Source organism: Ursus maritimus, unplaced genomic scaffold, assembly GCF_017311325.1.
Source record: "Ursus maritimus isolate PB19 unplaced genomic scaffold, ASM1731132v1 scaffold_21, whole genome shotgun sequence".
NCBI lineage: Eukaryota > Metazoa > Chordata > Mammalia > Carnivora > Ursidae > Ursus > Ursus maritimus.
In genome coordinates this window covers 313230-336805 of record NW_024424564.1, presented here as the reverse complement: position 1 = coordinate 336805, position 23576 = coordinate 313230, and the positions used below count along the sequence as shown (strand labels likewise).

Here is a 23576-nt window from a genome sequence, read left to right as displayed (position 1 = left end):
TCACAATTGCTGAAAGAGAGCAGTGGTTAAGGATGGTAGTGTTAGAACACTTGCAATAACTGTATTGAATGCAAATCAGTCTTTAAATGAGTCTTTTTCAGACCTTCTGAGTTGGGCCTTTGGTGGAAGTCAGGAAGGTAGAGCATGGGTTGGAAGACAAGCTGTGACCTGAGAAAACTTCAAAAGCTTCATGTCAAAGCTTTAGCAAGTTCCTAGTCAGTCATTACTCTCACCTTTTTTATTTTTTAAGTGGGCATACAGCCTAGTGTTAGAGACAGTCATTAATATTTGCTCTTCTCTACGGGTTCCAGCAGTACAGTTGGACATTAATCCAAGCCAAATTAGGGGATTTGGAGGAAGGTAAAACAATCAATAAGGAAAAAAAGACATAGTAGGGGAGGACAGAGCCAACACCTGAGGAGAGTAACCTGCAGCCGGCCACTCCCAGGCTGTAGGGGAAACGAGTTTAGCAGGACTTAAGGAACAACAGCTGCTGAAAAGAGCGGGGGAGGGAAAACATTTGGGTTCCTCTAAAGAATAGGGGAGGCACGGGGCAGGGCAGGACTGCAAAGGAAGTGACCGTACAAGCCCCGACTATTGGCGAGTTGCCCCGCTTTGGATCCCCAGCGCCCAGACCTGGACGAGATTCATTAGAATATTAACTGGCTCCGCCCAGAAGCCTTCACCCTGCCCTCTGACCCTGGGGCCCAGCCTGAGGAGGCTCCCGGGGTCGAAGGCCAGAGCAAACTTAGGCCGTCCTCACTACGCCGCCCGAATACCCCGGGCCGCCCCAGGGGCAGGGCCAGCTAGGGCTGCCCGCCCAACCCGGCCCGCCGCCGCCTCGGTCGTGGAATTCGGCAGCAGCCCTGAGGCTGCGGGGACAGGTGACCGACCGGCAGTACCCATTGCCTTGCACGCTCCTCTCGCGGATCTCTGTCCGGAGGGTTGAGCTGGGTAGCCGAGGGCAGTCGACACGAGATTTCGACCTCCCCACTTCTAAGAGGGGATCAGTTGGGGTCTTCCATTCACCCCTGACAACATTGGTGCGCCCCAGTGCGTTCCCGGAGTTTGCGCGCCCCATGTCCCCAAGCCCCTCTGGGACCTGGGTACAGAATAGGGCTTGAATATTCTAACTCATTTATCAGCCCCACTTTCCGGGTGCCGGTGGGCCTTGCCCCCTTTTCCCTCGAAGGTCCTGGACGAATGGAGAGGGGCCGTGCTTCGGAACTTCTCTCGGCGCCCAGAGGACTGCTTTACTCGGAGCAGGCACCCAGCACTGGCATCAGTGGAAGTAATAGAGCCTACGGGTTTTATTTTAGTCAAGCCTTTAGCTTCTTCTCCCTTCCTCCTCCTCCACCTCTGTCTACGAAATGGTGTACTCTCCCTTTAAGACTAAAATGGTGGCTGGCTACGATCAGGACTCCACTTCCGGTGGGGAGGGGGGCGGGACCCCAGCCCGCTCACGCCGGAAGTGGTTTGCGTTTTCAAGATGGCGACTCCCTATGTAACTGACGAGACCGGCGGTGAGTGCGGGAGGCGCGGAGCCGCTTCTCCCCGGGCTCTCGGGGCAGGGGTTCGGACTTGGAAAGGGGTCTGTGCCCCGCCCATCCCGGGGCCCCTCCTTTTGCCCCGCCCTCCGGACCGCCTTCCCCATTCATTCTCTCCTATGGGGTGTCACCTGCGCCCCCTTCTGGTCTCGTGTTTGGGGGTCTCTGCTTCCGGTCACCCAAACCCTGGGGTCCTTCAGTGCAAGTCCCTGCTCCAGGACCCTCATGGGCCCTTAGCTTTTCTCCAGCAGCTGGAGATCCCATGTCTGTTTTGGTTTCTCCAGGCTTGGGAGCTCCTATACTCTCAGTTCCCTCCAATTCCAGCTTTTCTCCTGTTCCCCTCCCCCATCTTTCAGCTGTACCTGCCTTCTGCCCTACCCCCAGCTCCGTTTTAATTCTCTTTCTCGAAGTTGTATCTGTTAAAGACCTCTTCATTGCTATATAATGCTTTTTCCATTCTCTCCCTCGTCTTCATTTTTGGGTCACTGAGGTTCAGAGGTGTGAAGGGAAGAAGAACCTAATATAACTTTCAGCTTGAGTTTTCTTCTTGATGGCATCACCCTTCTGTACCTTCTCTGGTGGTGATGGTGATAAAAGTTGAGGGATCTGAGGTGGAAGAAGGCAAACAGGAGGTGTCTAGGGGCCTTCCAAGCCCTCTGACAAGTTCATAGAATCCACTATCACTTCTGGCTAGAGAAGAACTTCCGGCCTGGCTGATTGAGATGCTGAAGTGTCCACTGTGTATGGAGGTTTATGTGTTGAAAACTGAAGTCAGTATTTTCATTTTTGTTTTGTCTCATTCTAATTTCCTCATCTTTAGAAAAATATGCATAGGAATATCTACCTAGTGACGATCAAATAAGATAGCATACGTGAAAGCAATTTAGAAAATGTTGTACAAGGCAAGGTGTTACAGTTTTTTGTAGCCTTCACTGTGGATGTGCCTTCTTCTGTAGAACTGACACTGTGTATGCTGTGTTTTAAAATGTGCCTTTTATGCTTCTTGCTTTGCTGCTTTGCATGTTCCTTAGGTCTCAGCCCACCTCTCCTATGGTATCTTATGACAAGCCAGACCTCTACTACTTCTCTCCAGCCTCATATTTCAAAGTGGTACACAGAACCTCTCTTCTCCTGTTCTCTACCCAGTGGGTCCTTCTTCTACTGGCTCCTTTAAATGTGTGCTTTGAAAATATTACTCATTGTCTGGTACACTTTTCTTTATTCTTAACTATTTTCTTTAAACTGATTTCATGAAAATCCAGATACCACCTTTCACCCTACCCTCCCACTAAGAGGTGTCTTCTGTTCTCTGTGACTGTGTAGAAGAGAAGGAATCACACTGCTTTTTTGCTTTCTCTTACTACTACGAGGTCATTGACCTACCACTGTCACCTCTAATCTTTGTGGAAGGTATTGCCATGCAATCACGGCATTTTCTCTAAAACCTCAGGGCCATCATTTATTGTCCATAGGGCCGAGACCTATTGCATCACACTTTTTTCTGCACTGTGGTTCTTGCTCTTACTTGCAGTTTCTCCAGCATCTTTGGAATACTCTGATCTTATAGTTCCTCAGCACAAGCCTTTCCTTTGTTTTTTGTTTTTTTTCCCCTTAAGTAGGCTCCATGCTCAGTGTGGAGCCTAACTTGAGCTTGAACTCATGACCCTGAGATCAAGAGTTGGCTGCTTAACCAACTGAACTACAGGCACCCCTCCTCTGTATTTTTTAAGTAGCTAACATCAGGGGCGCCTGGGTGGCTCAGTCGGTTAAGCGTTCCACTCTTGGTTTCAGCTCAGGTGGTAATCTCAGTGTCGTGAGATCCAGCCCCGCATCGGGCTCTGGGCTCAGCACAGAGTCTGCTTGTCCCTCTCCTCTGCTCCCTCCCTGCTTGCTCTCCCTCAGTCTCTCAAATAAATAAATGAATAAAATATTAAAAAAATTAAAGTAGCTATACATCAGAATCACTACAACCGGGACCTCGTCTATGACGCTGCTTCCCTTCAAGTGCTCTCCATCACTTTAGCCTCCTTACCAGTTACCTTTTTCACGATTTCACATTCACAGAATCTGCTTTCTGCCCTTCTTAGGTTCTTGACCTTTCCCATTTCATTGCATCTACCAGTACCTTCATGACTCCCTTTGATGCTGCTCTGCTAGACCTTGGTGACTAGCCACTTTGATACTATCTTCATTGCTTTTCTTCATTTATTTTGATTTCTGTACTCAGCAAGCACTTCTGTTATCTTGAATCATACCCATCACCTATTTTCTTGGCTTCTACGTCTAGGCCACGGCACATGGCTAGAGAAAAAGCACAAAACTAGCTATATTCAGTATAATGTAACTTAGTGTTAACTTCTGCCAAGGTCCCGGCTTCTCTCCAATTCTTTTTTCTTTGCTTATAGTCTACCATCGCTATTTCCCCCAACCTTTTCCAGCATTCTGTGACCCTCCCTTTAATTCTCTCTCTGTAGCAGATGGCTTCATTTTTTTCCCCCACTTTCTATTTCATTGAAAAGTCAAGGCTTATCATTTTTGTCTCTTTCCTATTCACAGCCTGATTTCTTGAATAACAGGTCTACACATACTGTTTTCATTTTCTTACTGCTTATTTGTCCCTTAATTCTTTACGGTTTTGTTTCTAGTGCCAGCCTCTTTTCTTAGTTGCCAATTCCCTTTTCTAATTGATTGGTGAATAACTTTCATTCTTGAATATACTGTCACACCTTAAATTCAGTCTGCCCGAAATCAGTATTTTTTTTCCTTCCTTATTTCTGTTAATGGCATCCTTGTCCTAGCCAACCCAAGATCAACTTTTTGCACCATCTCTCTCTCTTTTTTTTTTTAAAGATTTTATTTATTTATTCGACAGAGAGAGAGACAGCCAGCGAGAGAGGGAACACAAGCAGGGGGAGTGGGAGAGGAAGAAGCAGGCTCCCAGCCGAGGAGCCTGATGTGGGGCTCGATCCCATAACGCCGGGATCACGCCCTGAGCCGAAGGCAAATGCTTAACCGCTGTGCCACCCAGGCGCCCCATCATCTCTCTCTTTTTAATTTTAAATAGACTTTGTTTTCTAGAACAGTATTAGATTTATAGAAAACTTGAGAAGATGATACAGATAATTCCCATATACGTTACACTCGGTTTCTCCTATTATTAACATCTTACATTACATTAGTATGGTACCATTATTGCAATTAATGAACCATTGTTGATTCATTATTATTAACTAAAGTAGACACGTTATTCAGATTTCCTTAGTTTTTACCTTTCTTTTCTGTTCCAGGTTCCTGTCCCAGATACCACATTACTTTTAGTTCTGATGTCTCCTTAAGCTCCTGTTGGCTGTGACCGTTTTTTAGACTTTCCTTGTTTTTGATGACCTTGACAGTTTTGAGGAGTACTAGTCGAGTATTTTATAGGATGCCTCTCTTTTGAAATTTGTCTGATGTTTTGCTCATGATTAGTCTGGGGTTATGTGTTTTTGGGGTACAACCTCAGAGAAAAGTGACATTTTCATCATATCAAGGGTACATATAATAATGTTTTTTTTGTTTTTTTTTTGTTTTTTTTTTTTACTGTTGCTACTGACCATGATTACCTGGCTGAAGTAGTATTTGTAGGGTTTCTCCACTGTAAAGTTACCTTTTTTTTTTTCTTCTTTTCCATACTGTACTCTAGAAGAAAGTCTCTATTCACAGCCTGTACTTAAAGAGTGGGAAGTTACGTTTCCTTCCTCAAGGATGGAATATTTACATATGTTATTTGGAATTTTTCTGCAGATTTGTCTCTTCTCCATTTATTTATTCAGTCATTTATTTATAGCAATATGGACTTTGGGTTGTAATCCAATACTATTTATTTTATTGCTCAGATGTTCCAGCTGTGGGCATTGGGAGCTCTTTTAGTTGGCCCCATGTCCCTTTGACGTACCCCCAACAGTGTAGGTTTTTGTTTTTGTTTTTTTTAGCTCTTCCTTACTTTCTGGCACTAGAAGATGCTCCAGGCTCGTCTTTTGTATTTCCTGTCCCAGTCCTAGAATCAGCCATTTCTCCAAGGAGCCCCTGTTCCTTTTACTGGAGAATGGTATCAAGAAACCAAGATCAGAGCACTAGGTATTTTTGTTGTATTTGTGGCTATTTGTTGCATCATCTTTTATTCCTTTCATTCCCCATCCCCTGCCATACGCCAGTTGTCAAAATGTCATTCTTCTATTCCTACTGCCATTATCCTTACTTATCGCATCTTTGGTACTTGTTAGCTAGATGGCCTTGGGAATTTTAAGCCTTGGGAATCTAAGCTTTAGTGTTCTCATCAATGAAATTGGAATAATAACTCCTACAACATAGGATTATTGTGAGAATTGAAATTTAAATGAAAGAATGTACATTTCTGGCACATAGAAAGTGCCCAGCAAATGGTTCTGTAATTATTACTGCTATGTAAGGATTATTATATGGATCAGAAGAGATTATATATGCAAAGTATCAAGCATAGTACTTGGGTCATTCTGCATGCCTGATAAAATTCCATTTTCCTTTATCCTGAAAATATTGCTGTGACCTCCTAAATAGTTGTCCTATCTCCAGTCTCTCTGTTCCAATTCATATGACACACTGTTGTCAAATTACTGTTCCTTAAGTACAGATTTACTTATGGAATTTTTGTTCAATATAAATTATCGGGGCACCTGGGTGGCTCAGTTGTTAAGCATCTGCCTTTGGCTCAGGACGTGATCCCAGAGTCCTGGGATCGAGCCCCACATCAGGCTCCTCCGCTGGGAGCCTGCTTCTTCCTCTCCCACTCCCCCTGCCTGTGTTCCTTCTCTCGTTGGCTGTCTCTGTCTATCAAATAAATAAATAAAATCTTTAAAAAAAAAAATATATATATATATATCATCCACCCAGAGTCAGCTGTTTAATTTGGCACGTATCTTTCTGATCTTTATTTTTTCTGTGCATTTTAAAAATATTTTTGAAATGGATGGTATATACAATTATATTTTGCCTTTTCATTTAACTTTATGCCATAAATAGTTTTCCTTGCTATTAGAAACTCTTTGTAAACCTTTTTTAAAATACTGGCAGAATGTTTTATTGTTTGGGCATGCACCCACTCTTTTTTTTTTTTTTTTTAAGTTTTTTTTTTTTTTTTTAAGATTTTATTTATTTATTTGACAGAGATAGAGACAGCCAGCGAGAGAGGGAACACAAGCAGGGGGAGTGGGAGAGGAAGAAGCAGGCTCATAGCAGAGGAGCCTGATGTGGGGCTCGATCCCATAACGCCGGGATCACACCCTGAGCTGAAGCCAGACGCTTAACCGCTGTGCCACCCAGGCGCCCCTGGGCATGCACTCACGCTTATGTTTCTTCTGTTATTGAACTTTTAGATTGTTTCCAGAATTTTTGTTAGAACTCTATGATGTTTTTGTGCATAAATTTTTGCCTGCATTTAGGGTTATTTTCTTAGGATTGAGTTCCCAGAAGTAAAATTATTGGGTTAGAGAGTACAGGCATTTATTGATTTATTATTAAGTATAAAGTTAATTCATGTTGATTTCAGGAACCTTGGAAAACGTTTTTGTAAGCAGTATAAAATAGAAGTCACACGCATATTTGTTAATTCTAGAACCCAGAGATCACCATAGCTACGCGTCCTTTTAGCTTTTCTTTCTGTGCACATATGTAGCCTATCTATATTTTACATAATTGGGATCATACCAAATGGCTATATTTCCCAAAATATGATCCTCGGAATGCTTAGTAGTCCTATGAGATGTGCTACAAAATAAGTAAAAACAAAATAAATAACATAAATAAGGTTCCTGTGGTCAGATAAATTTGGGAAAAGTAAATCACACTTCCATTGTGGATATTTACAGGAATAAGAACACATTAGCTCATTTAAGTCCTGCGGATAAAAACAAAATTGTTTTTCTTTGTTGAACCCAGAATTGCACAAACTTATTTAACAATTTTTGGGGGTAACCCTTGTTAATATCTTATGGAAGTAGTGTTTTATATAACAAAAGCTTTGGAAAATGTTGGGAAACGATAGGACTACCTTTATTGTCTTGCTATGTTAGCCAAATTGCTTTCTAAAGGGTTTTACCACCAACAATATATGACTATGCTAGTTTAACCATGTCTTTGACCGCACTGGTATTCTCATCTTCAAAAATTCTACTACTTTGACAGATGGAAATTATATTTTATTGTTTTATATTTATATTTTCTTTGATTATTAGTAAGATTGAACTTTTTTCCATCTTTTTCATTTATAACAATATGCAATAGTAGTGTAAAATACACAGCCTTTGGAACAAACCCACCACCTGGGTTTGAACTCTGCAGCTCATTGACTGTAACTTTGGGCAAGCTATTAAATTTCTCATCATTTGGTAGCTGTTACTCTCTTTTTGGAATTGTGAAATTTACATATGTACCATTTGCTCTTAGATACTATTTAATATGAGCCCACTTTTCAGTATAGTATCACCACATACTAGGTCTCTGTCTATAACTCCCAGTGAAACTGGGCTGTGTGGTGTAAGGCGGAATAGCATTGTGCCTTTGTGGTCCTGGACACATCTTTAACCTCTTGAAGACTCTCAATCTCAGCTGTAGATGATATTATCTACCCATTGTCTAGACTCAATAAAGTAAGGTATGTAAAGTTCCTGATGCAATGCAGCCACTTATTATGCTTATTAAATGCTCTTTCCTAACTGTTCTTAACATACTGTGAGTTTTCCACTGCAATGATTTTGCTTGTTGTTACTTCTCTTAGAAGGCGCCTTCCTTTCCTTTCTCTGCCTGCAGAAATATCAGCCACTGATTTGTTACTGTTATTAGTACTGCTACCTAGTATTTGAGGTCAGGTCCCTTAGATTCTCCTGATTTTCTGTCATTTTCCCCCATCAAATAGGGTGTGATTATTCTCTTGAAATCTGGTACCAGTGTGTATCAGTATCTCTTAAGATACCTAAGACATTTATATTTTTGTTTTATTCCTTGCCTAACTTGTCCACCCTCTTCCTTAGACTATAAATTGCTTGATTAAAAAAAAAATATTTGACAGAGAGAGAAAGAGCACAAGCAGAGGGGAGCAGCAGGCAGAGGGAAAGGGAGAAGCAGCTCCCCGCTGAGCAGAGAGCCCAACGTGGGGCTCAATCCCAGACCCTGGGATCATGACCTGACCCAAAGGCAGCCACTTAACTGAGCCACCCAGATGCCCAAATTGCTTTAAAGTAGGGACCATTTTACTCCCTCTTGATAATCCCTATAGCATTTAATAGGGTACTTTCTCATAGGAAGCTTTCAATAAGTGTTTATTACATTTAATTAATTTATAGTCTGGTTTCTTTTTTTTTTTTTAAGATTTTATTTATTTATTCGACAGAGAGAGATAGACAGCCAGCGAGAGAGGGAACACAAGCAGGGGGAGTGGGAGAGGAAGAAGCAGGCTCATAGCGGAGGAGCCTGATGTGGGGCTCGATCCCACAACGCGGGGATCACGCCCTGAGCCGAAGGCAGACGCTTAACCGCTGTGCCACCCAGGCGTCCCTATAGTCTGGTTTCTGACTACTTCTCTGAAGCTATATTCTTGGAGATAACTAGAAATTTCCAAATTGCCAAAATCAGTAATCTTTTTCTTCTCAATTTTCCTTTTCCTTAATATCTGTGTGTTATTTAATACCCTTAATCAGCTCCCCTTTAAACTCTTCTGGTCTCCATGGCGTAACACTGTCCTGGTTCTCCTCTCCTAGAATTGTTTTCTGTTACTGCCGACACCTTTGCATTCCTGAGGAAGGTGATCATGACCGTTTTTCCAGGGTCATTCCTGCATATTGGATCTTCTCTTTCTGTATTTTCTCCAGGGGGAACTACATCTTGGTGTTCTAATTCTTGGTCTTGAGATCATCCCCAGGCTCAGATTTGTCACACAGGCCTTTCTTACTTGAAGCGGGTCACAGGGATTCAACACACCCTTAACAATCACTTTCACCTAACCCCTCAGAGTCTTGTCCCTTGCTTGCTGTCTTGTCTCTTCGCTTTGTTCTTGCCACTCCCGAAAACAAGGCCCTTTACAGTTTAAGGCAACAGATTAAGGATTACAAAACAGCAGATGTGGGAAAATAGCTGAATTTACCAAGTTCTTATAGTAGCAATCTCTCATCTGTAGTTTCTGACTTTCTCAAGGGGGTTCCCTGAAAATCCTGATATCCTGCCCTTGGTTTTTATTTCTAGGGGTAGGAATCTCCAAACCATTCCCTTCATTTTGACTTTACCTTTGGATACCGTGAAGGCCAGAGAATGGAACCAAGAGAACATAGAATAGGTGCTGCTTTGTGATAATGGACTATTTGGATCTCAGGGCTTCCAGTTAGGATGCCATTCAAGAAGCTTCTGCCATGTCTTTTCTCACATTCCATCTTTACTAGTCTTAAGCCTTGAACTATAATCTTTGTGCAGTTATCTTAAATATATGTTTCGAGCATTGTCCTTTTCTCCTTAATTTCATGTAAAACACTGCCTGTCTAGAATTGAATTATTTTCACAAAGTTGTCATCTTCTCTGAACTTTCTTTGTCGTTTTAATGTTGTTGTTGTTTGTTTTAATTCCAGTGTAATTAACGTACAGTGTTGTATTAGTTTCAGGTATTGAATTTTCTTTGTATTGGTGATTTTTATCCTCCAAATTTTGCACATTCAAGAGTGATACTGTAATTAGTTTGTGTTCTTTTTTACTGCCTTTCTTCCTCACTAGAATGCATGATACAAAAAGGCAAGACCTTTGCTTGCTTTGTTCATTGTTGTATCCCTAGTTCCTTTAACAGTGCCTGGCACAACACCCAGTACTCAATAAACATTTAAAATCCATGTGTGAATAAATATTATTACCATATGCCCAGTTTACCCACAGGTATGTTGTGAAAAATAAGAGAATACATGTGAAAAGCACCCGATTAAACCCGTTATAGCACAGTTTCAGTTATCTCGTCTAATTCAAATCTTGGCAGTCTTCAGGTCCTGTTGACTTCTTCGTAATGAATTTCTCTTTCATTTTCCTCTCGATACCCATAGAGACTAAATCCGTTTTTCTCTATTGTGACTGTTATTTTCATTTGTTTTACTTTTAGCTTCTATTACACATTTTGAGGTTAATCCTCAAGCACTGCTTTGAGCAGATCCTCTGTACTCTGGTTTTGGCCTCAGTGTTCTCCCACAGTCTGAAGCTTACGTCCAAATTCAAGAGGAGCTTGGATACCTTTCATATTCTGACTGATTTACTTCTAGTCTCTTTTCCCATTACATGGGCTTTTTGCCTAAAATATACTAGGTTCTTGTTCTCTAATATGATGCTTAGATTTACTTATTTATTTAAAAGAATTTTTTTAAAGATTTTATTTTTAAGTAATCTTTATACCCAATGTTGGGCTTGAACTCGCAACCCTGGGATCAAGAATCACATGATCTACCAACTGAGCCAGCCAGGCGCCCCTCTTTATTTATTAATTTGAATTAATTACAGCCTTCTATAGGCCAGGCGCTTTACCTCAGAGATCAAAGACAAAGTGTCTGCTCTCAAGGAAGTCCGTAATTATGGTAAACGGTAGAGCATGATGAAAGCCGAAACAGGTGCTGTGCACAAAGGGCTGCTTTTAACCTGGCTGGGGTGGGAAGGTCAGGGAAGACTTCACTGAAGAGTTTATACTTGAACTTGACTTTTAAAGACCAATAGGAATTAGCTAAGAATCAAGGAGAGTCTATCCCAGGCCAAAAGAAGCAAAAGCAAAAAGGCCTAGAGAATGGAGGCACAGCTCTGGTATGACTTGTGAGTATTTCAGTGGCTGGAGCAGAGTGTGACTGACTAAGTGCTTAGAGACTGGAGACGGCTAGCAAGGCCTTCTGTGTGTAGTCCCGGCCTCCGTGTAAAGACCCTGAGGGCAATAGGAATCCGGAAAGAATTTTAAGCAGGGTCCTGACTAGTCTAGTTGGCCCTTTGTGTTGTCCCATATGCCCGAAATACTTCCCTTTCTCGTGTTTTCTCATAATCACATCCCCCCACCTCCACCTGTCTAAATCTTGCTCATTTTCCAAAGATCATAACAGGTCTGTGTCCTCCACAAAATCTTTATAAATCACCAGGTCAAAGGTAATTTCACTCTTTGTTGTGTACCTCTTCTCCAAACCATTTAGGTTTGAAACCTAAAATGAGAGTTTTTTTTTTTTTAAGATTTTATTTTTGGGGCACCTGGCTGGCTCAGTTGGTTAAGTGCCAGCCTTCAGCTCAGGTCATGGTCTCAGGGTTCTGGGATGAAGATGTGACCCCGCGCCCTCCCCCCCCCCCAGGGGGGGGGTCAGGCAGAGGAGTCCGCTTCTCCCTCTCCCTCTGCCCCTCCTCCACCCCCTGCTCGTGTGTCCTCTCTCTCAAATAAATAAAATCTTTTTAAAAAAAGATTCAAATGAATATAAAGTTGAAAAGGTTTTGGGGTGCCTGGGCAGCTCAGTCGTTAAGCGTCTGCCTTCGGCTCAGGTCATTGGGATCCAGCCTGCATCAGGCTTCCCGCTCAGCGGGGAGCCTGCTTCTCCTTCTCCCTCTGCCTGCGGCTCCCCCTGCTTATGCTCGCTCTTACTGTGTCAAATAAATAAATAAAATCTTTAAAAAAAAAAAGGTTTTAAGTAATTTCCACACCCAACATGGGGCTTGAACTCAAAACTCTGAGATCAAGAGTTGCACACTCCACTGACTGAGCCAGCCAGGCGCCCTTAAAATGAGATATTTTTAAAACCCACAATATAACAACATTAATGGGCATTCTTAAAAAGAAAGATTCATTGGACAAATATTTATTGAATGCATACCATGTGCCAGATATTAAACTCCTTAGCTGGCATTTCAAGGTCTGACCGTCCCCCCCCTTACTTGCTTTACACCAGCCCTCTGACTCAGCCACCATCTCCTGAACATGCCGTCTCTGTTCCCACGTGTGACATTTTGTTTCAGGAGGAGCTATTTTGAATCCATTCTGCCTCCCTGTTTACTTACATGAGTTTGATTCTTTCTTTAAAGCCCAGCTCCGGTCAATCCTCCCTCCATGCAGCCTCGGCTTTCTCATGCTCTACTTTACACTGCTGTCTTTAGACCGTTGCATTACGCGAGCGGTATCATCAGCCCCTCTCTCACTCACCAGACCACCTTCAAATTCCTTGACACTGCGTCGAAGGCTTTCCAAGGCCTGGCCCCATTTTATAATTATTCCCTAACACGAACTGTCGGATTCACCCGCACTCCTCTTACTTTCTGTTCTCTAAATACTCCACGCCCCTTCCCACGTCCATGCCTTTCTTTGCCTGCTTGTTCTTTGTCCTGTCTCTTCTGTCAGATCTTACCCATTTTCTGTAACAGTTCTTTTTTTAGTTTTAATTTATTAATGATACTCGCATTTTGAACAAAAAGCCAATTCATGGAACAATATATAATCCGTGTGGAAGGACCTAGACTTGACTTTTTCTTTTTTTTAAGATTTTATGTATTAGAGAGAGAGAGCACAAGCAGGGGGAGCAGCAGGCAGAGGGAGAGGGAGAAACAGGCTGTCCGCCTGAGCCACCCAGGCGCTTCCAGACTTACTTTTTTTTAACAAATCTTTCTTTTTTACAAAAGTAATACTTAAAAAAAAAATGTAATACGTGGGGTGGCAGGCTGGTTCAGTTGATGGAGCACGTGACTTCCTCTCAGGGTTGTGAGTTCAAGCCCCACGTTGGGTGTGGAGCCTACTAAAAAACACACACACATACACAACACATAATACAAGATATATATGTATATATAAGATTCTTAAAAACATATTCATGGTATAAATAAAAGTATCTATGAAGGTGGGAAGTGTTACATATTAATGGTTAATGGTTTCTATTACCTCTTCTTCCAGGTTGCCCCTCTTAAGATACCCAGCATTAAAGGCTTGGTATCTTGGTATGTGTCTTTCCACACCTTTCTCCTTGCCCTGTGCATAGACCGTATGGACTGTTAAGTGCTGCTCCTTGCCCCAACAAAATTGGGAGCATACCTTTCATCAACAGTTCTCAAAATGTTGTCCAGGACCCTTGGGGGTTCCCTAAGACCCTTTCAGGAAGTCTGCAAGTGTAACTATTTTTATTATATACTGAGATGTTAATTGCCTTTTTTGCTGGGTTGACATTTGCTGTGAGGGTGCTAGCACAGAGGCAGGTAAAACTGCTGGCCCCTCAGCACTAATCGAGGTGGTTGTATCAATGATATCAACTCCCGCTCACGTGCTCCTCACTGCCACATGCAGTAAATAATGCCAGTTTCACTTAAGAATATCTTGGATTATACATTAAGATTTATGAATTTTATTAAACCCTGGCCCTTGAATACACATCTTTTTACTTTTTTCCAGCTTTATTGAAATATAATCGACATTGTGTAGGTTTAAGGCGTGCAATGTGATGACTTGATACATGTATGTATTGTGAAATGTTTACCACAGTAAGGTTAGTGAACACATCTGTCACATAGTGACTATTGTGTTGTTCAAGTCTCCTCTCGTAGCAACTTCAAGTATACGATACAGTTCTATTACCGATGGTTACCATGCTGTACGTCAGATTCCCCAGAACGTACTCATTTTATAACTGAAAGTTACTCATCTTTTTAATGTTCTCTGTGGACTAAGTGGGAAGTGAGGGTGAAACACTCGGCTGCAGACTGAAGTAAGGCGGGATCTTAAGGAAAAGCACTGGCACAGTTGTCCACATGTGCAAGCGAAACAGGCTTTCTTTTCACAGAACACCATTTTTACGTCAAAGAACTGCTGACAAACTCGTAATTGAGAACTGGGTATCTGATAGGCATTTTCCTGAAAATGAAGGAAGTGAGCCTGTCATTTCAAGGAAAACAACAGACAGTATTTGTTGCCATTGGTAAAATTCAAGACTTTAAGTAAAAATTAGAAATCTGGAAAACTTGAATTTGCCACTATGGGCTTGACAGCTTCCCAGTAAAGACTTTTCTGATGAGATTAATGACTTTTTTTTAAGGTTTATTTATTTTAGAGAGAGCACGAGCAGGAGGGGTAGAGGGAGAGAGAATCTCAAACAGACTACGAGCTGAGCTTTGAGCCTGACGCAGAGGCTTGATCTCTTTACCCCCAGATGACCACCTGAGCCGAAACCAAGAGTCAGATGCTTAACTGACTGTGCCACCCAGGTACCCTGTGTGTGTGTTTTTTTAAATTAATGTATTTTGGGGGGGGGGGGCGCCAAGGGAGAGAATCTCAAGCAGACTCCCTGCTGAGCGTGGAGCTTGATGCATGGCTCCAAACCACGACCATGAGATCATGACCTGAGCCCAAACCACGAGTTGGACACTTAACCGACTGAGCCACCCAAGTGCCCCTGGGTTTTTTAAATACTGCATAGTAAAATAAATAATATTACAGAATAGGAGCATAAGGGGGATCCTGAAAGAAAAACGCTTTGAGGATGACTGCTGTACACGCTGTCCTGCAACTTGCTTTTTCACTTACTCTGTCCTGAGCGCCATCCAAGCCGGAGTCAGTGCATTTATAGCTGACATTCTCTTCCATAACCGCGTGGTGTTCCATCGTGTGGTGGTCCACATGCGTTCAGGTACTCGTCTGTTGATGGCCATCCAAGTTGCTTTCGGGTCTTCCTATTTTAAGTAAGGCAGCAACAAGCATCCTTTACATATACCCTTGTGTCCTGGTGCTTCTATATTTGTAGTATGGATCCTTCAAAGTTGACCTGTTTGTCATGACTCATCTTAATAAAACTTCCCCTCCCTACATCTCCGGTCATTTCTCCTTCCTGCCGTTCTTGTTTTTGCCCCTTTTTGGCCTCTTATTCGTTTATTGCCTTTTGATGCCTCCATGGTATTGTCTTGTGTTTTTCCTTTTTTAAACTCTTCCCCTTTGCCTGTCCCATCTTGCCAGCTAGATTAAAAATAGAAAATAGTGTAAAAATAGAAACTCTTGGGGCGCCTGGGTGGCTCAGTTGGTTAAGTGTCCGACTCTTGGTTTCGGCTCAGTCATGATCTCAGGGTCCTGAGACTGAGGGCTCTGCGCTCAGCAGGGAGTCTGCTTGAAGATTCTCTCCCTCTGTCCTTCCCCCGCCCCCCCCATGCACTCCCTCTCTCTCTCAAATAAATAAATAAAATCCTTAAAAAAAAAAAAAAAGAACCCCCTGAGGGCAGGGATGGTGTATGATAACAGTGTTTGGTCACCCAGTGAGTAATGACAAGGGGGATTGAAGGTTGATGAGCCAGAAGGATGCCTTCATGGTTGCATTTAGTGGCTGGATGGGTGTCGAGGAAAGTGCATTCACGCATTCTTTCAAATTAAGAACTATTTGAAAATAGGAAGAGTAACTGTCTAACTTAATTCTGTCATTGCAGGCAAATATATCGCCTCAACACAACGACCTGACGGGACCTGGCGCAAGCAACGGAGGGTGAAAGAAGGCTATGTGCCCCAGGAGGAGGTCCCAGTGTGCGTGGTTAGGCGTGAGGAGGGGGTACTTAATGGGGTCCCTACAGAAAAGAAGACTCTCCTGATCCCAAGATCCCAGGAAATGGAAGGAGGGAGCAACTATCTGAGAAAGAAAAGGAGAGGGAGGTTACAAGTGCCTAGTCCTGTTCCTTTGGCTTCTGTTCTTCAGAACCTCCAAATAGCATTCAGAGATAGGGAACTCTGAGACCTAGAGACCTTCCCACAGCCTGCAGAACAGGGGAAAATTGGAGAGGGACCACAGGAGAGGAAGGAAGCAAGGAAGTGAAGGGCGAAGTGATTTGGAAGGTTAAGAAAAGGGCTCCAAAAGTCAGTGATTCTTTGAAACTGTTGACCTCTCTCCCCTTCAGGTATGAGAACAAGTATGTGAAGTTTTTCAAGAGTAAACCAGAACTGCCCCCAGGTCTGAGCCCCGAGGCCACTGCTCCTGTCACCACATCTAGGCCTGAAGGGGGCGAGCCAGGCCTCTCCAAGACAGCCAAACGCAACCTGAAGCGGAAGGAGAAGCGGCGGCAGCAGCAGGAGAAGGGGGAGGCAGAGGCCTTGAGCCGGACTCTCGATAAGGTGTCTTTGGGAGAGACTGCCCAACTCCCCAGTGCTCCGCAGGGCTCCCGGGCAGCCTCTACCGCAGCCTCTGAGCAGCCTGACTCAGCTGTCACCACTGAGAAGGCCAAGAAGATAAAGAACCTAAGGAAGAAGCTTCGGCAGGTGGAAGAGCTGCAGCAGCGGATCCAGGCTGGGGAAATCAGCCAGCCCAGCAGAGAGCAGCTGGAGAAGCTAGCCAGGAGGAGGGTGCTAGAGGAGGAGCTCGAGGACTTGGAGCTGGGCCTGTGAGGCCTTTGGGGAGTAGGGAATGGACTGCAGAACAAACCATGGGGCTCTCTGGGGTCCTGGGGAAGGTGGGCAGCGGCAGTCAGGAGGGGGTACCCCTCATCCTGGCTCACTTCCACCTCTCATGGCCCAACTCCGTCCTCCAGAGCCTAGCCTCGCCGTCATTCCTTCCCTCTTCTTCCCAACTCCTATTTTTTGGACTTTTCTCCCTCCCATTCCCAGTGTTGAAAATCTCAGTGACTACCCCAGGTACCTTTGCTGCTGATTTGGGTGTCTTGTTTAAAAGAAAATTGGGTGGGTGGGAATCTCTTGGAGAACTGAGGTCGAGGGTAGGGGGAGTACACCCAAGTCTTGGAGTCTTGGTTCCTGTTCACAGTGTTTATGGGTTATTTCTCCCTCCATCCCTCACCTTTTTTTTTTTTTTTTTTAAGAACAGAATAAACTCAAGTAGACAACATGTCTGGCTTTGTCCCTCTCTTTTCAGCTTCTAGTAGTGTTTTATCTCCTTCAGTTTGGTATAGGAAGACAAGTGTTGGGAGTAATGTTCCTTTTAATTTTTAAATTTTTTTTTAAAAGATTTTATTTATTTATGTGACAGAGAGACAGCCAGCGAGAGAGGGAACACAGCAGGGGAGCGGGAGAGGAAGAAGCAGGCTCCTAGCAGAGAAGCCCGATGTGGGACTCGATCCCGGAACGTCGGGATCACGCCCTGAGCCTAACGACTGCACTACCCAGGCGCCCCTAATTTTTAAATTTTTAAAAAAAGATTGTATTTATTTATTTGAAAGAGAGGCACAGAGAGCACACGCATGATCAGGGAGAGGAGTAGAGGGAGAGGGAGAAGCTGACTCCCCGCTGAGCAGGGAGCTCCTGGGGCTCGATCCCCGGACTCCAGGATCATGATCTGAACCGAAGGCAGACGCCTAACCAACTGAGCCACCCAAGCACCCCTATTTCTTTTAATTTTTAAAAATTGTGGGGGGTGCTTGGGTGGTTCAGTTGGTTAGGCGTCTGCTTTCCGCTCAGGTTCATGACCCCAGGGTCCTGGGATCGAGCCCCGCATCTGGCTCCCTGCCCAGGGGGGAGCCTGCTTCTCTCTCTGCAGCTCCCCCTGATTGTGCTCACTCTCTCTCTGTCAAATAAATAAATTGAATCTTTAAAAAAAAATTGTTAGTGTATGACTAAATTAGCAACACTGATTTCTATACGTTTGCTCAGACTTCAGTGAATAGTAATTAGGTTATAATAAAATGAAATTCAGAACAAATTTAATTTCACATGTTTATTTACATGTCCATTATTCTCATGCTGCATAGCAAGGGGGCCTTTGTACCTCCCTTACTGTTTCTTTCGGAAGCTCTTTTGAAATTTTACCTTCTCAGATGCCACCCCAAGATGGCATTGTGGGACAAACTAAGACAAGAAGAGGCATTTACAGCCAAAAAGAGCTGTCACTTAATTTTTGCATATGTGATTCACTCGACCCCCAGCTTATCACAGTCTTCCTTTCTATGCAGCTGCTAATGTAGAGACCAACGGAGGGAAGTCCACTGTAATGAACTGTCTCAGTTGTTCCAAGTTCTTAGCCTGACTCATAAGGTCCCACACAATCTGGCCTCATTTTTTGCCATTCCTCAGCTCTGGCCAAACTATGCTCCAACTATATGACTACTTTCTATTCATTGAATGAGCCATATTCTTTCTGACCCTCAGTTATTTGCCCTTACGGGTCCCTCTGCCTACAATACTCTTCCTGACCCCTTCTGCCTAGTCAACTCTTTCTTAGTCTTTGGATCTCAATGTCATCCTCTCTAGGAAGACTTTGATTACACTCAAATATTAATTTAGGTGCCTTTCTAAACTTGCTTCCTTACTTAGGTTTGTAATGGCATTTATTACATTGTGTTGTTACGCCTGTTTGCTTGTTAGCCCTCTTCCTCCTCATTAGATCATGGCACTCCCTGAGCCCTGGGACTGTTTATCCTCATTGCATCCCAGTACCCCAAATAGTAAATTCTCAAATAACTGACTGAATGAATAAGGCCACAAGCCACGTGCAGAAACAGAAGACGAGGGATAATTCGTGCCTCGAACAGCTGAGCTCAGTTAATGAGGACTTGCCTGGGCACCTCAGTGTGAGACTGAAAGCCCGAGCGCCCTTGTGCAGGACCCTGCACAGCTGTAAAAGTTTTATAAACAGGACTTAATTGGCTTATATGTAGATGCTGGGTGTTTTGTAAGTTCAGCTGTTTTAGGGGAATCTGTACCTTAAAAACTATTATCAAGGAGAGATTAATTGCTTTGCAAAAGGATCTGCCATGGTAAACCTTTAAATTTCCTGGATCTTAAGTAGTTTGATTAAAGTTTATTTTGATATCTGTTGGGCCCTGTTAGTCATTGTGCCAGTCTGGGGGGATGCAATTATGAATACATTGTAGAGCCTTCATTTAAGGAAGCTATTAAGTCGCAGTACCAGGCAGATTTAATTAAGTGCTAGACAGCACTATTTTGAGGGAGAACTAAGAGAGAAACTATTTCTTCTAATTGGGGGAATGGAAAGACTTAATGGTGGTGTTGGATTCTGAAGATTATGACTCAAATCTCAAGAAAGGCAGGTAGGGGAGAGTAAGTATGGCAGCACAAAAGGAATATGGTGAATTTGCTTTCAATTCTGTAGGGCCACTTTTCCTTACCAAAAAAATAAGTGTTGATATAGGATGAAAATTTGCACATGAACTAGTGTTTTTCAAAATGGGGTCATGAAATCAACTTAGAAAGTGGTGACTACTAGTTGTTTTGTTTCTCAAGATTTTTTTAAAGGATTTATTTATTTATTTTAGGGGCGCCTGTGTGACTCAATCAGTTAAGTGTCCGAGTCTTGGTTTCAGCTCAGGTCATGATCTCAGGGTCATGAAATTGACCACCGCCTTGGGCTCCGTGCTCAGCATGGAGTCAGCTTGAGATTCTCTCCCTCTGCTCCTCCCCCACTCACACGAGCTCTCTGCCTCTCAAAATAAATACATAAAGTCTTTTTAAAAAGAGATTTATTTATTTGAGAGAGAGGGAGAGAGAATCTCAAGCAGACTCAGCTGAGTACAGAGACAAGTGGGGCTCAGTCTCACGACCCTGAGATCGCAACCTGAGCTGAAACCAAGAGCTGGACACAACCGACTGCACCATCCAGGTGCTCCAAGATTTAATTTTTTTTAAGATTTTATTTATTTATTTGACAGAGATAGAGACAGCCAGCGAGAGAGGGAACACAAGCAGGGGGAGTGGGAGAGGAAGAAGCAGGCTCATAGCAGAGGAGCCCGATGTGGGACTCGATCCCAGAACTCCCAGAACGCCGGGATCACGCCCTGAGCTGAAGGCAGTCGCATAACCGCTGCGCCACCCAGGCGCCCCTCCAAGATTTAATTTTTAAGTAATCCCTACACCCAAGTGGGGCTCGAACTTCACAACCCTGAGATCAAGAGTCACATGCTCTACAGACTGAGCCAGCCAGGCGCGCCTCTAGTGGTATTTCCAAATGGAGTAGGATAGGAAATAGCAGAGACTAATGCTTAATAAGGGTAAATATGTCTTGGGATAATTTTGTTTCGGTGTGTATGTATATCACTATATGTATCAGTGTTGAGTGAGAGTATAAAATGTATTTCTTACCTTGGTTTGCAGGAAAATAAATCTGAACGCCACTGATGAAAATCAATAGTAAGGGGCTCGGGCATCACACACCCTCTCTCTGGTCTCTCTATTTGGGATGGGTGCGGTGAAGCATACTAGTTTAATTATTTTCCCAATGGCCTCTTGTAGCTAATGGCAAAGTAAATTAGCTCCTTTCTTTCTTTTTACTCTTGAGGCTATCTTACTATTCAGTTGGCGATTCTTTCCCCCTTGCAGATGATTCCTCCTAATGTGTAAATAGCAAAGATTCTAGGGATCTGGAAGTTAGTTATTTTGGAGCTGGCCATTTACCCTCATGGGCTCAGAGCCCATGTGTTAGTTCCTTATTGTCCACTAGGTGGTACTGTGAGGGGCCGGTAATCGCAAGTTTTCCTCTCTCTCGACTCCAGCTTGTTTTGAAACCAGCAGATAGGTATACTTAGGCAGAAAATCTTTTCTCTTCAGGCTCCCGGGCATTCCAGCACAGGGTGTCTAGATGTCCCTCCCCTCCCCAATTATAACCTGGTCCTACAAATTGAGGAGGGTAGAGAATCTGGGATCGAGAAGGTACAATTTTTTTGGTCAGTATTGCCATCTCTCAAAAGAGATCAGAAATGCTTTACATTCCCCCATGGAAATCAAAGAAGATGTGGAACTGCAGTGGAAAGAATGGAGGTTATACCCCCAAAACAATAACTGGCTTCATGGGGGTAATGGAATTGGCTGGGAGGAGGGGAGGAAGAAGATGTTAAAGGATCTTTTCCTTGGGGGGTGCTTGGGTGGCTCGGTTGGTTAAGCAGAGTTGAGCGTCTGTCTTCCGCTCAGGTCATGATCCCGGGGTCCTGGGATGGAGCCCACATTGAGCTCCCTGCTCCTGGTGGAGCCTGCGTCTCCCTCTCCCTCTGCCTACCGCTCCCCCTGCTTGTTCTCGCTCTCTGTCAAATAAATAAAATCTTTGGGGAAAAAAAAAGAACAAGTTATAAAGATTTTGTTTCTGGGGTGCCTGGCTGGCTCAGTTGGAAGAGCATGAGACTTTTTTTTTTTCAGAGATTTTATTTATTTAGGGGCGCCTGGGTGGCTCAGTTGGTTAAGCATCTGCCTTCAACTAAGGTCAGGATCCCAGGGTCCTGGGATTGAGCCCCACATCGGGCTCCTTGCTCAGTGGGGAACCTGCTTCTCCCTCTCTCTGCAGCTCCCCCTGCTTGTGCTCTCTCTCTCTGTCAAATAAATAAGTAAAATCTTTAAAAAAAAACAACAAAAATTTTTTTAAAAAAGGATCCCTTCCTTGGGAAAGCAACAAGTCATAGAATTTGATTGTATTCAGTAAACATTTTTCAAGAGTTTTATAGGCCAGGAGAACACAAAGTTGAATAAATTTTGGTACCTACTTTCTCAAAGCTCAAGAAAAACGAAAGGACAACACTCAACGATAACACAGTGTGATAAATAGGGGCATACACAGGGCACTGTGGAAGCAGAGAAGGGACCCCTACGTCAGTTGTGGTGGGGGGGGCAGGGAGATGGTCATCAGGGACGGTTTCCCAGAGGAGATGGCACCTAGGCTTTCCTCCTGCAAAGATGGATGGGAGCCCTCCAAATCCACAAGGTTCTGCTGTACTCAGGCCCCCCGGTGACTTCATTCACTCCTGTGATTTCAACAACTACCGCTGTGCTAATAACTCTCAATGTTTCCCTGCCCAGTCATCTCCAAAACCTGCCCATCCGGGGTCTCCTATTTGTATGTCGTTGTTTAAATTCAACTTGTCTAAAACCAAGCACTGAAATAGACCCAAGACTATTGATTTTTATAGTAATCATGTGATTTTTATCCTTAGTCATTATCGGGGTGGGTATCGCTTCCTGTATGAATTACTGTAAAAGCACACGAGCTGGTCTCCAACTTAGATCTCTCTCCACCGCCCATTCCCCAGTCTGTCCTACACACTTAGATCTTCAACAAGATTTCTCTTCCTTAAGTCCAACGTTCATGGTATCATTTCATCGGACAACAACTGTTAGAGGTTCCCTTTGGTCTACCCAATGGAGACCAAGTTCCTTTACCCAATAGTCAAGGCAGTTGCTATGGTCTAAATATTTGTGCTGCCTGCACCCCTCCATTCATGTTGAAATTCTAACCCCCAAACGTGATAGTATTAATAAGTGGGGACTTTGAGAGGTGATTAGGATTTGAGAGTGGAGCCTTCTGAATGGGATTGGTGCTCTTATAAAAGAGACCCCACAGGGCTCCCTAGACCCTTCCACCATGTGAGGTTACAGGAAGTCTGTGACCTGCAGGAGGGCCCTCACCTGACCATGCTGGCGACCTGATCTCGGACTTTCAGCCTCCAGAATTGTGAGCAGTAAATTTCTCTTGTTTATAAGCTACCCAGTCTGTAGTATTTTGTTATAGAGCCTGCGTGGTTTAAGACAGCACACCCTGTTCTGGTCCTGAATGACTCTTTCTATCTTTATATTCTATGATTTCCTTAAATGCCTTTTACAGCCAAACTCATCTACTCAATGTTTATTTCCTGAATATAGCTTATGCTTTTCTACCTCGGTGTCTAAGTTTGCTCTCATGATGCTATCTATGTTTGGATAACATTAAAGGCAGAAAATATACATGATGACTTACGTTTTAATATATAAAGAGCTCTTGCAAATCAATAAGAAAAGACAACCACTCTAATAGAAAAAATGGCAAAGTACATAAACAGACAATTCCAATCGATATGGTTGGATTTAAATGTACCACCATACTACTGTATGTTTTTTATTTGTCCTATCTATTTTTGTTCCTATTTTCCTGCTGATCTTGGATTGAGTATTTTTAGTAGTTCATTTTATCTTCTCTTATTAACTATATATATATATTTCAGTAGTTGCACTAAGGCTTACTATATGCATCTTTAATTTACCACAGATTACCTTCAAATAATATTATATGATTTCATGTGTAATGTAAAAACTGTATAGTGGTA

At 43.3% G+C, this 23576-nt stretch overlaps 1 protein-coding gene across 2 annotated transcripts; it reads left to right on the top strand.

The window, feature by feature from the left end:
- The first annotated feature begins 898 nt into the window (after nt 1-898).
- Nucleotides 899-17387, top strand: PYM1 (PYM homolog 1, exon junction complex associated factor). 2 transcript variants are annotated; one of them, XM_008712066.2, is made up of 3 exons: nt 899-1291; nt 15990-16083; nt 16452-17387. In XM_008712066.2, exons 1-3 carry the CDS (start codon nt 1204-1206, stop codon nt 16933-16935), a joined length of 666 nt encoding a protein of 221 aa, XP_008710288.1. In that variant the 5' UTR covers nt 899-1203; the 3' UTR covers nt 16936-17387. The 2 variants fall into 2 exon arrangements, with proteins under 2 accessions (XP_008710288.1, XP_008710294.1); XM_008712072.2 differs by lacking the exon at nt 899-1291 and adding an exon at nt 1370-1523.
- Nucleotides 17388-23576: the final 6189 nt, after the last annotated feature.

What these genes read in the sequence shown, in the direction of transcription:
- PYM1 (XM_008712066.2), top strand. Translation starts at nt 1,204, where the DNA reads ATGGAGAGGGGCCGTGCTTCGGAACTTCTCTCGGCGCCCAGAGGACTG. An exon ending in CAGCACTGGCATCAGTGGAA is followed by an intron (nt 1,292 to 15,989) that starts GTAATAGAGCCT and finishes CTGTCATTGCAG; the next exon opens with GCAAATATATCGCCTCAACA. An exon ending in CCCCAGGAGGAGGTCCCAGT is followed by an intron (nt 16,084 to 16,451) that starts GTGCGTGGTTAG and finishes TCTCCCCTTCAG; the next exon opens with GTATGAGAACAAGTATGTGA.